General features: G+C 32.7%; 2 protein-coding genes and 1 long non-coding RNA gene across 4 annotated transcripts; 1 reads left to right on the plus strand and 2 right to left on the minus strand.

Moving 5' to 3' along the window:
• Positions 1-5,437: 5,437 nt before the first annotated feature.
• Positions 5,438-8,378, plus strand: LOC140832961 (uncharacterized). The gene is made up of 8 exons (XM_073197288.1): positions 5,438-5,626; positions 5,824-5,964; positions 6,095-6,210; positions 6,568-6,660; positions 7,023-7,125; positions 7,236-7,310; positions 7,391-7,486; positions 8,162-8,378. Exons 1-8 carry the CDS (start codon positions 5,537-5,539, stop codon positions 8,216-8,218), a joined length of 771 nt encoding a protein of 256 aa, XP_073053389.1. The 5' UTR covers positions 5,438-5,536; the 3' UTR covers positions 8,219-8,378.
• Positions 8,379-8,969: 591 nt separating this feature from the next.
• LOC140831743 (uncharacterized) lies at positions 8,970-10,437 on the minus strand. The gene has a single exon (XM_073195490.1). It carries the CDS (start codon positions 10,300-10,302, stop codon positions 9,085-9,087), a length of 1,218 nt encoding a protein of 405 aa, XP_073051591.1. The 5' UTR covers positions 10,303-10,437; the 3' UTR covers positions 8,970-9,084.
• Positions 10,438-13,068: 2,631 nt separating this feature from the next.
• Positions 13,069-16,824, minus strand: LOC140832962 (uncharacterized). 2 transcript variants are annotated; one of them, XR_012118202.1, is made up of 3 exons: positions 16,702-16,824; positions 15,853-15,937; positions 13,069-15,414 (listed from the first exon to the last, which is right to left on the minus strand). It is a non-coding gene; the product is annotated as an uncharacterized lncRNA (long non-coding RNA). The 2 variants fall into 2 exon arrangements; XR_012118201.1 differs by having other exon boundaries at positions 13,069-15,937.
• Positions 16,825-17,286: the final 462 nt, after the last annotated feature.

Raw genomic sequence — 17,286 nt, forward strand, 5'->3', positions numbered from 1 at the left:
CAGGACATTGGTATCGTATTTGTCGAGCCCCTGAGCACCTTTGCAAGCTCTATAAATTAAAGAATCGATAAAGGGGAAAGAAAAAGAGACCAACTTCAATGAACGCAGTGACCGTTTGAGTGATTCAAATCATTTTGATTCTGCTGATTTTCTGAATGATTTCTCTGGAAATGATCAATATGTTGGTGGGATAGAAATGAAAAATATTGATTCTGCATATTTTCTCAATGATTTCTCTGAAAATGAACAATATTTGTAGAATATAAATGTACACTAATTTATTTTTAATGTATTCATATAATAATTTTTTATTGTACAATTATAATATGTGTTATATTTACATATGTATTGTCAGTAATTTTTTTTCATTGCATATTTTTGAAGTTCGAATATGGACAATGCCATGAACAAAGCTAAACAATGAACTAATCCCATGGAAGTTTGCATACCTGATAGTGGTACAACGCACATTATTCTTCGAGATAAAAGATATTTCTTGGAACTAAAACCAAAAAAAACAATGGTGAATACAATATCAAGTCATGTAGACTTGATTAAATGTTGTGGTAAAGCACAATTTTTGTTACCTAATGGTACAAATTTTTTTATCAATGATGTTTTGTATTCATCACAATCGAAAAAAATTTGTTGTTTTAATGATATATACTCCCATAGATATGATACTCAAACAATGAATGAAGGGAATGAGAAATATATGTGTCTTACCACATATAAATCAGGAAAGAAATATGTGATTGAAAAACTACTAATGCTCCCTACTGGATTGCATTATACACATATAAGTCTCATTGAATCAAACATGGTAGTTGATAATTCTTCAATATTAACCAATTGGTTCACAATGAAGCGAAGAATTATAGAAAATACACATGGACCAGAAGATCTTTCAGAATAATAAGTTTCAATGTAAAGCATGTTCTCTTGAAAAACTTATTATAAGACCATCACCAGCCAAAATCCAAACTGAATTACAAATGTTTCTTGAACGTATTCAGGGTGATATTTGTGGACCAATCCATCCACCATATGGACCATTCAGATACTTTATGGTATTGATTGATGCATCCAGCAGATTGTCACATGTATGCTTATTGTCAACTCAAAATGTTGTATTTGCAAGATTACTTGCTCAAATAATAAAATTGAGGAATCAATTTCTCGATTATACAATCAAGAAAATTAGACTTGATTATGCTGGTGAATTTACTTCCCAGACTTTCAATGATTATTGTATGTCTATGAGAATCATTGTTGAGCATCATGTTGCTCATGTACATACACAGAATGGATTGGCTAAATCATTGATTAAATATCTGCAAATGATTGCTAGACCAATGATTATGAAAACAAAGCTCCCTATTTCTATATGCGGACATGCAATTTTACATGTTGCTGCATTAATTCGCATCAGACCAAGTGCATATCATAAATACTCCCCATTGCAGCTTGTATTTGGTAAAAAACCAGACATTTCTCATCTGAAATTTTTTGGATGTATGATGTATGTTCATATTGCACCACCACAACGAAAAAAATGGGACCTCAAAGAAAGATTGAAATTTATATTGGTTATGATAGTCCATCAATCATTTGATATCTTGAACCTCAGACATGTGACGTGTTCACAACACGTTTTGCTGATTGTCATTTTAATGAGGAAATCTTCTTAATGTTAGGGGGAGAACAGAAACATACCGAAAAGAAAATTACATGGTATGTATCATCATTGTTACATCTGGATCCAATAACAAAACAATGTGAAAAAGATGTACAACAAATTGTGCACTTGCAAATAATAACAAATCAAATACCAGATGCATTTGCAGACACACAAGGGGTAACTAAATCATATATACATGCTGCAAATGTCCCTGCTCGAATTGAAATTCCGAAGAAACAAATTGAAGATACTCATGATGTAATTAAACGCCTGAAGCGTGGAAGGACAGTCGGTTCCAAGGATAAAAATTCTCGAAAAAGAAAATTCACAGAGAAACACGATGATCACAAAATAGAGAATTGATGATATATTTTCTTATAATGTGGCAAGCTGCATCATAAATGATAATGAAGATCATGAACCAAAATCTTTTGGTGAATGTAAAAATTGGCAGGATTGTATAAAATGGAAAGATGTCATCCAAGTCGAATTAAATTCGCTAAATAAACGTAATGTTTTTGGACCTATAATCCTTACACCTAAAGGTGTAAAACCTGTTGGATACAAATGGGTTTTTATTCGAAAGCGAAATGAGAAAAATGAAATAGTAAGATATAAAGATCGACTTGTTGCACAAGGTTTTTCTCAAAGTTCTGGAATTGATTATTAAGAAACGTATTCTCCTGTGATGGATGCAATTACGTTTCGGTATTTGATTAGCTTAGCGCTATCTGAAAATTTAGAAATGCGTCTTATGGATGTTGTTACAGCTTACTTATATGGATCACTTGATATTAATATATATATGAAAATCCCTGAAGGATTTAAAATGCCTGAAGCACAAAGTTCAAAACCCAGAGAATGTTATTCTGTGAAATTACAAAGATCATTATATGAGTTAAAGCAATCCGGCCGAATGTGGGATAATCGACTAAGTGATCACTTGATGAAAAAGGAATATGTAAATAATTCAATATTCCCTTGTGTTTTCATTAAGAAAACAACATCTGGATGCATAATTATTGCTGTATATGTTGAATATTTAAACATTATTGGAACAAATAAGGAAATTCAAGAAGTTGTGTCATACTTGAAGGAAGAATTTGAAATGCAGGATCTTGGAAAAATAAAATATTGTCTGGGTTTACAAATTGAACAAAAAGAATGTGGAATATTTGTTCACCAGACAAATTATACAGAAAAGATCCTTAAACGTTTTAATATGGATAAATCAAATTCTGTAAGTACTTCAATAGTTGTTAGATCATTAAACATAGAAAATAATCCATTTCGTCCATGTGAAGATGATGAAGCTATTCTTGGTTCAGAAGTATCATATATAAGTGCTATCAGCGCTCTTATATATCTTACAAATTGTACAATGCTTGATATATCTTTTGCCGTAAATTTATTGGCAATATTTAGCACATATCCAACAAAGAGACACTAGAACGGAATTAAACATATATTCCGTTATCTACGAGGAACAACAGACTTGAGACTTTTATATTCAAAAGATGTTAATCCAAATATAATTGATTATGCCGATGTTCGATACTTATCTGATCCACACAAGGCACGTTCCCAAACTGGATATGTATTTACTCGTGGATGCACTGCAATTTCTTGGCATTCACAGAAACAAACACTCGTAAAAACTTCATCAAATCATGCCGAGATTATTGCACTACATGAAGCAAACCGTGAATATGTGTGGTTAAAATCAATGACCCAACATATCCAAATCTCATGTGGATTATCATTCAACGAGAAGCCTGTGATACTATATGAAGATAATGTTGCACGTGTTGCTCAAATGAAAGAAGGATACATAAAAAGCTACAGAACTAAACATATTCCTCCTAAGTTCTTCTCATTCAACAAGGAGCTTGAGAAGAATAATTATATTGATGTTCGTCACATTCAATCAAGTGAAAACTCATCAGATCTCTTCACAAAGGCACTTCTTACGAAAATATTCAGAAAGCACATATATAATATTGAGATGCGCAATCTACGAAATTTGTGAAGAATTGTTCATGTCAACATGATGGGGAACTTTTTTTCCCTTACTATGGTTTTTATCCCAATGGGTTTTTCCTAGTAAGGTTTTTAACGAGTCAGTATAAAAACACGTAATGAAGACAATCATTATGATCATCATCACAATGGGGAGTGTTGAAAAATCTATATAACTATAAAAGTATAAATGATAGGCAAAGTTTTAAGATTGTGATTTTACTACATTGCCCAAAAACTATGCATTATTTGTATTAATTGCATGGGTATTGGTGGAAAATCTATGTAAAATTTAAGGACAAATTTGAGATATTGAATTTGTAATTTATTGATTATTTATTTAATTTATGCAATTATTTTTTTGAACTCATTAAACACATGAGCATCATAGTATTTTTATTTTTAATAGAATCTATATACCTATAAAAGTGTGTATAATTGACATTGTTTTTCGATTGTGCATTGTCAAAAATACCATCCGTGCAAATTTGAACAAAATAAAACTTATTATTATTGTAATGTAAAGATAAAAATCATAGGACATAAATGTATCTTCATTACTAATAATTAATTGACTGTAGAGCCTTATTGTAATGTATCGATATACCTATAAATCTATATCTATATACCTATAAAAGTATAAATGATGAGCAAAGTTTTTGCATTGTGATTTTACTACATTGCCCAAAAACTATGCATTGTTTGTATTAATTGCATGTGCATTGCTGAAATATCTATATAAAATTTACGGACAAATTTGAGATATTGAATTTGTTTTAATATTGTTTTTATGAGTTAGTCATAATGATTTTAAATTGATACTTATTTTTCTTTAGTATACCTTGCTTTTGTAGATTATGATTTATACATTGATAAAATCCATAATTTGGTTGATTTTTAATTTATTATGCTTTATACGTAGTGTTTGAATTAAAAAAAATTGTTTCAGTTCATTTTGTTCTATATCTTATGTTCATTACATTTATTATATGGCAAAAACTTGTGTGAGACGGTCTCACGGATCGTATTTGTGAAACATATCTCTTATTTGGGTCATCCATGAAAAAGTATTACTTTTTATTGTGAATATGGATAGGGTTGACCCGTCTCACAGATTAAGATCCTTGAGACGGTCTCACATGAGACCTACTCTTATTATATAAAATAAAATTAACTGCTTGAATTTTAATTTTGGAAACAATTTTGAAAGTAAGTTATATAAGTTCTTGTAAATGATTTAATATGATAAGAAATTAAGCTCAGATAAATAACAAAATGATTCAAATTGTTTTTTAGAAAATCATTTTTTTTAATTTTTATAATATAATTGATATTATGTGCAACACACGTGCATTATACTAGTAATATTTAAAATGTGTGTATTAAATATTTGAATGTTGAAAATAAGAGTTGTAAATATTGAAAATTAATCTGTGATGATGTATGTAATGATGAATTTATTTTTGGATTATTTGTAAAGAAATTCTATAAATAGATCTCTCATTTGTGAAGAAAATCACAATTAAGTTGAGAGAAAAAATATTATAAAGTGTGTAGTTTGATAATTTTGAGAGTTTGAGATTTTTTCTTTTACCATAAATTTTTATTTTTTCATTACAGTTTTCTGTATTTTAAATATTATCCGTAATATTTTATATTCACCAATAAAAAAGGATATTACCCTAGCAACCAATCAAGAAAAATATTATTATTATTGTCATCTATCGTTGAATGGTGAATGGTGAATGGTGAATCCTTCCTCCTTTTTCGATTTTATATAGTTGGATACTTGTTATTTGTGAGACCTACAAATTGAGAAACAGAAACGTTGGCATCATGAATCCGAATCTTAAACCAACAACATTAAAATACTATTATGACATGCGGGAACTTCAATCCACTGCAACCATCCTCTCCTCCTCGATGGTCAGTTCCTATTCACACGTTTTAGTGATTTTCTTGATGGGTTATTGAAAATATTAAATATTGAACACTCACAGTGTTAGAAGTGTATGTGTTATTAAAGATTCACTGATGTTTTACGATTTTGGTGATGTGTGTGCTGAAAGAGTTTTGAAGAATTACTAATGTATTGTGAATTTTTGTATTGGGTTTTTGAAAAGGGAGAGGATGGCAGACATATATTGGTGCTGGATTCTACAATTTTTCATCCACAAGGGGGTGGTCAACCTTCAGATACTGGTTCCATATCCAATCCAGAGTTCAGTTTCGTCGTTCAAGATGTTCGATCCAAGGAAAAAATTGTGTGTTTCTTGGTTCCAGTTTTAAGCTTCTCTCTCTCGCTCTCTCTCTTTTTGCTCTTTGCTGTCTCGTGCGAGTTCTGTTTTTGTTTCTATGTATGCTGCGCTTACTTTTAGGTTCATTATGTGATAGGTGTATCACTATGGGCATTTTGAGAGCTCCAAAGATGGGGCATCGGAAAGTAATATTGAGAGCGGTACTCAAGTTTTGTTACGCGTGGATGAACTGAGGCGAAGGATCAATTCTAGGTATGAAATATTTGATCTTTAGCTTGTGTGTGTGGGATGTTGGTTCTCCAAATCGGATATTGATTGTGCGAGGAGGATATAGACGTTTTCGATGAAATTTTTTGTTGGTTCTCGACTTCATTTCATGTATAGCTGATCAAGATTTGTGTTGCTTTTCAAACTAACGTCTTCAAAATCAAAGACAGATCTAAATAGTTTCTACTCACATGGTGGAAACACATTCACGAAATCGGGGATTCGTGCTGCTAGTTAATTTGCTATAATCTGTATTGTGTCAATAAAACCATTCTGTTATACAAGTAATCTTGCTACTCTCATCTTTTTTCCCCTATAACTTCAAGTCTTTCCACTTTGTAGGCTACACTCAGCTGGACATTTGCTGGATGTTTGTATGAAAAATGTGGGATGGGATCACTTGGAGCCTACTAAAGGATACCATTTTCCAGACGGGTATGCATCTCTGGTGTTTGTGTGATCATATGAAATTAAATAGTTTGTATATTTTCAGTGCCAAATGTACTTGACTAAATCAGTTCTAGCATCTGATGTTTCTCGATTATCAATTTGGTTACCAAAATATACAAAAATCAACCAGTCGAACCCCATCATTGCCTTCCCTTCGAATCCGAAGGGAAATAAAATTGAGGGAGTTTTTTTTTTAACTGCTCAGCTCCATTTCGTCCACAATCACAATGTCATTTCCACTCCTCAAAGTACATCCTGAAATCAATTCTTTCGTATTTATATGTAGTGCCATCAGATTGCAAGTTGTTATCAATTCAAGTTAATCATAATCAAAAAAAACTCTTCAGGCCATATGTGGAATACAAAGGCGCGATTTCACAGGATGAATTGAAAACTAAACAAAACGAACTCGAAGTAGAAGCTAACAATTTGATTACCAAAGGAGGGAAAGTAAGCAAATTCTTTCATATTCGATATTGAAACAATTATCTCCTTGGATTGAACTTTATACTCATAATGGTGTGTGTATATATCTGTCGATGATTTAATATGTGATTCAGGTTTCAGTCTTTGTCTTACCATACGATAAAGCTTCTGAATTATGTGGTGGATCGCTGCCTGATTATATACCCAAGGTCACACCATATTCCTAATATACTTGTAATTGTGTCCTCATCAGCTATTCTGCTCATCGTTTTGCTTACCGGTTCTTCAGGACAGCACTCCTCGCATAGTAAAGTTAGACGATAATCCAGGATGTCCCTGCGGAGGTACTCACGTTAGTGACATAAGCGAGATTTCAAGATTAAAGGTACCCCCTTTCATACAGTGTAATCATTTGAAATATATCATTTTTACTGTACCCGGTATTTAGTCACAACTTGCACATTGGTAAGAGATTGTCTAGCCAATGAAATGTCTGTTTTGATCTTGTTCTTGGGGAATTTGCTGTTTTTCAATCTTGCGTAGCTAATTGTTGAGATTAACATTTACGTCGGCCTTAGTGAAACACTGCATATATTCGGCATTCATTCGAGAATCACTGAAGACTAGTATTGAAAACGGTAAGATATACTGGGTGGAGGGACTATGCCAAGATCTCCCCACTAGAAACACGAGAAGCCATTACAAAGAAATCGAATTAGTTTGGTTAGTGCAAGGAAAATATTTTTACACCTCGAATGTTGGAAGGGAGATTTGACTTAAAATGCGTGAATGCAACATAAAGGCAAGCTCTTGAACCAGTTGGTTAAATGAGAGATGCAATTGATGCACATGGATTCCTAGGTTCCTTGTAATAGTCCTATTATGTTTTTAAATCCCGAGTATCTGACGTTGAGCTTAGATGTTCTTTCTCCATGCCCAAAATCCGGCTTTCAGGATTGATCGGTGAAAACGACGATGGTTTCGTTTTATTCGTGTTGCTTCTTTGAAATAGCCCCATGCCTTCTGTATTTTGTAGACTCACTTGGTGTCCTTTGTTCAGGTTTCTCAAATTCGGACAAAGAAAGGACAGACGAAAGTTTTCTACAACGTTGAATAAACAAATCTCGATCGGGAATTTGGAACTCAGATTATTTTGCTATGATAAAAGATTGCATGGTCTACAAATATCACCAAAGGATTGTAACCAAACTTGCAAGGCTATTTTGAAAATAGCCTCATTTTCTGTAAACCTAGAAGGAAAGATTTCTCTTCTTCAATTTTTTTTTTACATATACATTTTAGCATGAAATGAAATTTAATTTCGACCGTTTTCGAGCTAAAAAAAAAGCTCGTAAACATGTTATTTGATACATGAATGAAAGAATTAAGTTGATGTTTCTTGTATTTTTTATATTTCATGTTTCATGAGGTTTAACTCCATTTCGGTTTAATCAACTAAATCGTGATTAAAACACTTAGCCAGAACCCTCACTCAAGATCCCTACTTACGTATAAGAGATTACAATGGCTATGCAGGAAACAAATCAATATCCTTCTCAACAAATGACTCTAAGACCAGGAATGTGTATGAAGACTAGTTTTTGTGAGACGATCTCACGGATCGTATTTTGTGAGACAGATCTCTTATTTGTGTCATCCATGAAAAAATATTATTTTTCATGCTAAGAGTATTACTTTTTATTGTGAATATCGGTATGATTGACATGTATCACAGATAAAGACTCGTGAAACCGTCTCACAAGAGACCTACTCGACTATAAATTTAATGATAGTCAACATTTGCGCAACCATATTTCACTCTATGTTTTTATCTGTGCAATAGATTGAGTATATGGACAAAAAGGATCAAAAATAAAATTATCATTGACTGAATAATGTGAATGTTTGACAGAAGGATGATTAAATCAATCTCATGATCAAAATTGGTTTGTTGGGCACCTATTCGAACATTTATGATCTAGCTTATCTACCCTTAGGACCATCCTTTTGTTCAGGCATTTCGCATTTTTCATTCTTAGGACGATGTATTATCATCAATGAACCTTTTGGTGTACTCAAATCACAGGGATATAGTTGCAAGAGTTCCGGAACTTCATCCACAAAGGGCAACACAAACTTCTCAAGAAATTTTTCTTTTGTGTGCCTAAGAAAACCTGTGATGCTTCCATTATAAAGCAAACCTTTTGACTTCAAAACTTGATAAACCGAACACCTTGGAATAATAGTTATCTTCAAGCTTAGAGACATCATTGCCGGAAACGTGATAAAAACCGATGGATCACAACCCATTCTATTTATAATATGATCCAATACTGCATCAATTTTATCTTCTGACTTTGCTATACACTGCGGGTATCTCCTGAAAGCAAGGAGTATATGATCCTCCGAATAACCCCATCTCTTGTACACGTCCATCTTCTTATTCCAACTCGATTTACAGAACCTCCTCATCACTCCGAAAGCTACAACAAAATTCGCACTCTCCGGGCTGAAACCCATCTCGGCAACACGCTCCACATACTCTTTAGATTCATCAGGATCCATCAACAGAGTTCTTGGACGTTGCTTGAACAAACGCCAAACATTGATCTCCGGGACCCCTGCCTCGAGCAAAATATCCACATTCGGACACAGAGTCTTTTGTAAATCCATATATAGGAAACTAGGAAACCTCTTGATAACATCTACTGCATCCTTCTCTGATTTCAGCATATTCTTCACGAATTCGAACGACGGGATGATTCGATTCTGCAAGCTTCTTCTCATGAAACTTCCGGCAACTGCAATGATCTTGACGATATCATCCCTAGATATGCCTAAAGAACGGAAGAATTCGATCTTGGGCAAAAGATTATCCTGGGGCTTCAATGTTAGGATTTGGGGAACACGTTTGATCAGATGCTTGATCTGGGCATCACTAAGGCCATTTTCCTCGAGGAACGCAAGGACTGAATCCGGGTTTCTTGAGCTCCTAAATTTGACATTGGTATAAGCTTTTAAAGCACATTCCCTAGAAAAACCTAATCTTTCCGAGAGATAATTGACTGCAAACGGGTCCCCATTTCCATTTTTCGAATCGTAATCAGGAGTGCTGATGCTTAACGAAGAACAAAGATGAAACTGGAGAAGATGAAGTTTACTCACAGAACCAAAATTTCTCCTGCAAATTAGGTTTAGCATGCTCGATTGGCAAAAAAAAATAGAGAAGACTTGCCCGCTATCTTCTACCGGAGAGATCAATCATCAAGTAATATCCTGGCGATTTTTCGCTGTTCGTCTTACATATAAACCTAAACCCCAATTTGACGCTGAATCAAACATACCTATCCATATTTTTATTCCAATATTATCATTTATAAATAATATTATAAATATTTTCAAAAAAGACAAAACAAAATATCATATTATCTTAAATTTAATCAATTTTATCAATCAAATCGAACATTAAATTAACTATCAGCTAGAAATTTTTGCTAGACACTTGGATAAAAAGAGTAATGTTAAACAACTAATATATAATACTCGGTATTTACGACAAATATGTCGTAAGATTTTGCTATTATCTAATAAAATTTTGTACTGAATTATCACAAGATTTTGATAAATGAAATTTTGCATTGAATTTACATGTTGTGATAACTGTGATACAAATTTAGTTGTAAATGTAACAAATAAACCTAGATTTATGAGTATTTATTTATTTACTTTTTTGAAGATAAATTTACTCAAACCCTAATGTCTGGTCTGCAATGTAGGACCTAAATATTATATTATGTTTTATAAGCCATGCTGACAAAAATATTCAAATTTAATTGAAATAGTTGTTCCAATCTTATTTGAGGTTATATTTGGATGAATTTCAAATTTATAATAACAAATTGACTAGTTTATTTGTACAAATCATTTAACAATGGCTATTATAAAATATTATTATAAATTTTAAAAGGTTTGGTTTCTCATGAATTATGGCAAATTCAGGTTTCATTTTCGGCTCTGTCCTTTGTTTTAAAAATTTCTAGAAAATAAAATGTATACTTTAAAATTATAATTTTAATTTATTTATTTAAATGTAAATCGAGATTCAATATTTTTAGCTATTATTTTAATATTGAATTCACGCTTTAAATTAATTATCATAACTTTCTTCTTAAATGAATCATGTCGTGTAAATAATATGAAAATTTATTAAGTTTTTGGACTTCTAATTAGTTATTTAATAATATAATTCTTTCATTATAATTTTGAATTTTTTCTTGAAATCAATTATTAGAATATAAAATTTCAATTTTCTCATTCTACATATTTTGTAAGTACTAATTATTTTACATACGCGATACGTGTGTGTAAGATCTTTTTTATCATTATTGATGGACTGAAATGAAATTTGAAAAAATTATAGAAGGACAAAATTGATATTTGAATGGTTGAAAAAAATAATGATAAAAGTGTGTTGAAATTAAAAAAAAAAAAAAACAAAACAAAATATAATATTAGTATAATATAAAGGTAAAATTAGAAAAAAAAATTTGGTGTCCTTATCATGTCCTCACACTGTATAGATAGTATAGATATTGTATAGATAGTATAGATATTTCTAACACATTTTTTTGAATTAACTAATATGTTGTTTAAATTTTTCTTTTTATTGATACTCGAAACTTCTATACATTTCTAACACAATTTTTTGAATTAACTAATATTTTGTTTAAAATTTTCTTTTTATTGATACTCGAAACTTTTCATTTTTCAAGACCGGCTTTAACTCTGATCTCACCCTCTTTCCCCTGTATAGTGACTCGGGTTCGAATCCTCCTACCTTAGTTTAGGAATTCTAAAAAAAAAAATAGGGGAACTGTTCAATTTTTCTTAATTTATAAATGCAAATAGGAAATATAATATTAAGTGATATATACTATTAGCTTTTGCAGGCAAATCAATCATTCATGTTTTTTCATATTCCTAAATCTAGGGATGGAGGAGTTTGATTGTTTTCAGCTGCTCAAGTAATCTAATTATTCTACCGTCAGAAATCTGGGACTTGCCACAACTCAGACATCTCTTTTCCAATGGTGTTTTCTATGTGATCTTCATCTTCGCAACGACGTGATTCAGGAAAATTTTTGAAATAAATTTACGAAAATCCACAGAATCTCTATGGTGTTTTAGGTTTCAGGTGTACAAATGAGGTTCTTGAAAGAGCTCCAGGTTTGCAATGGCATCGCTTCTATCTTGACAATCTTTACCACTTGCGTAATCTCAAATTACTGATCTTCAGTTCAAGCGATCCGATATCTTTAAACTACCTCAGCTTCCCACTCTTTCTCAAAGAGTTGACTTTAATTGGCTGCCATTTACCTTTGGAAGATATGATGACAATTGTGGGGTTCTTTGCCTAATCTTGAGTCACTCGGGCTAGAGAACTACGCGTTTGAAGGCCGGAAGTGGTGTCCAGTACAAGGGGAATTTCTTAGATTGAAACTGCTAGGAATTGCAGAGACTGATCTTTACGTTGGAAAGTAGACAAGACACACTATCCAATCCTTACTACCTAGTCTTTTGTTTGTGTTAGCAACCAAAAGTCTATTTCTTGGTCTGACCGATCGGTAGAACTACTAAAGATAATATATGATGAAACAGTTCTAACAGATGTGCTGAAACAATTCAAGCACACTGAAGGAATATCAGCACACTGAAGGCTGATATTCAACAGAACCGATAAAACTGATATCACAAGTGAGAAGAGATTGCAGAAATTAAGTGAGGCAAAATATTTTATGTAAGTTCAAAACGCAAATTCTTTTAAGTCTCCGGAGAGTTCCACTAGAAGATTTGAATTTTACCAACTTTTTGCACAAACCAAACTCAGTTGAGATCACACTTTCAAACCATCTAATGCCTCTATTTTATATTACTCTGTAGCTAAAAACATCAAGTGATAGAGTCAAATGCAATGTGGTGAATAAGTTATTACCTTCACTATTATTAGAGTTTCCATTTTCTTGGCAACACCATCCACACAGTATAAAAGAAAGCACCATTTATGCTTTCAACGCTGCCTGCATCTTCACCAAAATTCATTTGGTTTTCTACAGGAAACTAAATGAACATCATTTCTCCTCCGATTTTCTGAATAATATCTTTCACAACAAGAAAAAGATAACAAAAATTAAAAAATATAAAATAAAAATAAATATCTATAGTGAAGATGATAAAATTCCAAGGAAAAATGGGAATTACCTTATGTGGTTGCAGGCCCTGGGTGGTTTTCCGTAACAGACCCATGATATTTAACAAGTGTTGTACAAAATTTTCATAATAAAAAATGTAGTTAAATAGGGACATTGAAACGCTGACAACCATAGTAGTGAGAGGTATAGTGAATCCACATGCAGTTATATCCATGAATCCACATGCAGTTATATCCACATATCGAACAAATATAATACCATATGAACAAAAGCTTCTTCCATTTAAAGATACTCAATTCACAAACCAATACAAAATTTGTTTGCATTATAAATAGAATACCATACCAATAAAACCACACACCATCATAATCCATGGACAAAACAAACAAACATACACAGCATAGGTCCCCTTGTTGCAACCAAATAACTTATAATGGAACAAACTAAATATTCATAGCAACAGTACTTCATTTTTTAGACACAGCAAAAGAACCCCATTCCTCCCAAGTATGAACTGTGTTCTATAACTCCTTGGCATACACACAACACTGTTTAGATCACTTAAAGGTACAGAAAAAGAGCACAGCTGTCATTTATTTCCTAGCCTCTCTCCGTCAATTTTTTGGCTAAATGATGCAAAGAAGATGAGGAAAATAACCAACAGGAACGATAATAATAAATTTAAATCAGTTTACTTGATGTCCCACAAATGACTTCCCAGTTTCACCCACTGTAAATCACATAATATAGTGGAAGGCAGATTTAGTTTATTGATTTGTCATCATTTTCCTTTAAAAGGTATTTTTGACGCTATGTGAATATTGCTAACTACACTACTCTATTATACCAAAATCATACATCAATCCTATAGCATGCAGTATACCACATCCTATAGCATGTGGTGCATTCCCAGAGAAAAGCTATAAATACAAAATTTATCAGCACACTTTTTCCAACATGTTGTGGGCATAATATATCTATTTCATCACAGCACCATAAATATGATAAAGAATGACACCTAACATATAAATTGGAAACTTGGTGATGGCAAACGGAAAAATTCTTAAGAAAATAAAGTTAACTTGTCACTTGAAATTATGTTTGACAGGCAGCATGCCTACGACCATCGAATTCCAAACGCAAAGGAAGTTTGACAATGAGACAAGGAAAAAAATTAACCCATAAAAATAAAACTCATGACACTGAAGTAGAAACTGAAAATAAGGAAATTGAAAATATAAATTTACCTCTTGCATTTTAATTTTATGTTTAGTTCCTTCAATTGCAATAAATGTTAGAAAGGCTGAAACGTGTTAATAACGCCCTAGTCTAACAAAAAATCATAGTAAAATGGTAGTATCTTTGATCGCATCAATAATATTATAATGGAAGAAAAATAGCTTCAAAACAACCTTAACGATCGATAGTTTGCATGAAATTCTCAGCAGTGACTCCATCAACTTAACCCTCTCAGCCTTTGTAGGTTTCCAGGACCATCTGAACCTCGTTATCATTTCTGTTTTTGGGTTTTGGATTTCAACAGTTCAGTTTTGCTGGTTTTGGAAAAGAAGGTTTATTAGGAAAGATGAGTGAGAGACACAAAATGGGCGAAAGATATGGGAAGAATAGAAGTTAATTACAGGTCTGAGACTTTTTTATTTCTTGCCCTTCCTTTGATTGAGATTAGAAAAGAAGAATAATGGTAGTTTGGCGCTTTTTTCAATAGGGTTAAATTTGCAATTTTTGTAATGGCCATACTAAAGAAAGCAAGACAGTATATGCAAACTAAAATTAATAAAAATCAATGCAGGTTAAAGGAGCAACTTCCCTATGGTAGATAATAAGTGAAGCTGCACCTCTAGCTTTGTATTCAACTCAAGGTAAAAGTCCTTAAAAAGAAAACTATCCATATTTAATTCTTCAACTGCAACATTGTTGAAAAGGCCAGAATTTCGGCTAGCAAGTACCACGCTGCAGCAACTTTATTTGCATGCACTCCGAGTGTCTCTCAAACCGAGGAATTTACTTTCCATAGAATAAGTCCTTTGGTGCCATCTTCCACCTAATCCATTTAACGTGTCCTTGCCCATGCCTTTCCCTACACCTATTTAAAGCAAAAAATTAAGCTGCCTAAAGCATTGTAACCACAACCTTCGTCGCATTTCGCCTTAATTTCTTTATGTCTCATTTGTTTTGACTCTAGAGTCTAGATTCAACATATCATCCTTACTATCCCACGAGAAGTATGAACTATACTTGGGAGAGTATGAGAGTTCAAATAATTGCACCTCTTGTACAAATTGCACTTTACACATTCACAGGGATGTCAATTATACTTTACTTTGAACGGGGCTACATGGCTATTGTTATCATGCGTCAAATGTCTGGAAAATGAAAGATACACAGAGTACCAGCTAGATACCATAAAAGAAGACCGGATGGAGAAAAAAATAACTATCAGATGGTGTTGGCTCAAATCCCAATGTATCACGAATAGGAGGTAAAACACTAGAGTTTCTAGTTTGAATGCTGGTGTCTTTACCTGCTTTCTTCTGGTCATATAAAGTGCATCAATCATGTAGCAGGCTTCCACAGAAATAATGATTCATTATTCATTTCGATGATACCTGTCATCAGTTAATAATCAATTGGATAACCACATAGATTTCAATGAATTAGAAGCAATCATCTTTCCAAATTTCATAATATTGAAGTATTCCATGCATATTACATAGCTACATGCATATACGATTCAAAGAAAGTTGAAGATTCATGAATAATAAGAAATAAAGAGTTCAAATTTCTTGAATGAGAAGTGAAATGTGTTGCAAACAATAACTTTATAATTCAGAGTTTCCACGGTACTATCTTGGTTATTCTAAATCTCTAATATTGTATAACCAGGAGCATGCATACTTCCATAGTTGCACAGTAAATTAAACAAATCGGTCGCGTGTTCTCTCTCTCTCTTTCTCCAAGTTATTTGATTGATAAAAAACGTTTGAGTTCAATTGGTTGGCATAATCTACTTGTTTGCACTTTTTGTTGCATCAAATGTACGAGATTGTTGAGCATAATTGTTTGTTATCCACTTCTTTAAAGGTAGGTCTTCAGTCTCATAAAGGTAGAACACTCAATTCCATATACAGCAATGATTAATCTCGTACAAGAAATATAGTAAGTTAATGTACAAAAACTACTTCGTTGCCACAATGATTCGTCAAAGCCCCAAAAGTAGTTTAAAATTTGATCATAAAATGTAATTATATATACAAGACATAAAGCAGTTACCATAATACTTCACCAAAGCCCCAAAATAAAAGTTAACACACAGCATAACAGAATTTAAAGCTTCATAAAAGCTGCTAAACACAAATGAAGAAAAGCTTACACCAGTAGCACATAGGGGTGGACTCGTGCACAGGATCCACTCTGAAAACGATCTGATTTTAAAGCTTTCAATTCGTACTATGCGGCATAGAATCAAATCTTAAAAATGTGTAGCTACGAGATAAATAATGAAAAAAGGTTCTTTTTGAATTAGTTTTATAAGATATCAATTGGAGCTGTATCTAGTCTTTCATGGCCAGTAAATTGACTCATTGTGCAGGTTCTTGATGATTCCACCAATGAATTCTTACGGGTACAGAGCTCAGCCCCAGAATCCAGATGTAATTTACATAAGTTTTCTGTTACAATCTTGTCTGCATATCGATTTTGAAGACTAAATGACAGGCACTGGTCAAATTAGAGTGCCAAAAATGGATCCTGAAAGGTGTGAATATAAAGTCTGAAACAAGGAACGGGCGCCATTCTAGAAGTTTTGAAAACAGGATTATGTTGAGGCTTGTGAATTTGTAGTCATCTTTGATGTAGATTTCCAGCCAGAAGATTTTCTCTGGAGGACCATCCCCTACCTACTTGAAAACCAAGAATTGGGCTCGATTCAAGCAAGGTGGAAATCTGGTAAGGCCAA

This window comes from Primulina eburnea, chromosome 5 (genome assembly GCF_022965805.1).
Source record: "Primulina eburnea isolate SZY01 chromosome 5, ASM2296580v1, whole genome shotgun sequence".
NCBI classification, from domain to species: Eukaryota; Viridiplantae; Streptophyta; class Magnoliopsida; order Lamiales; family Gesneriaceae; genus Primulina; species Primulina eburnea.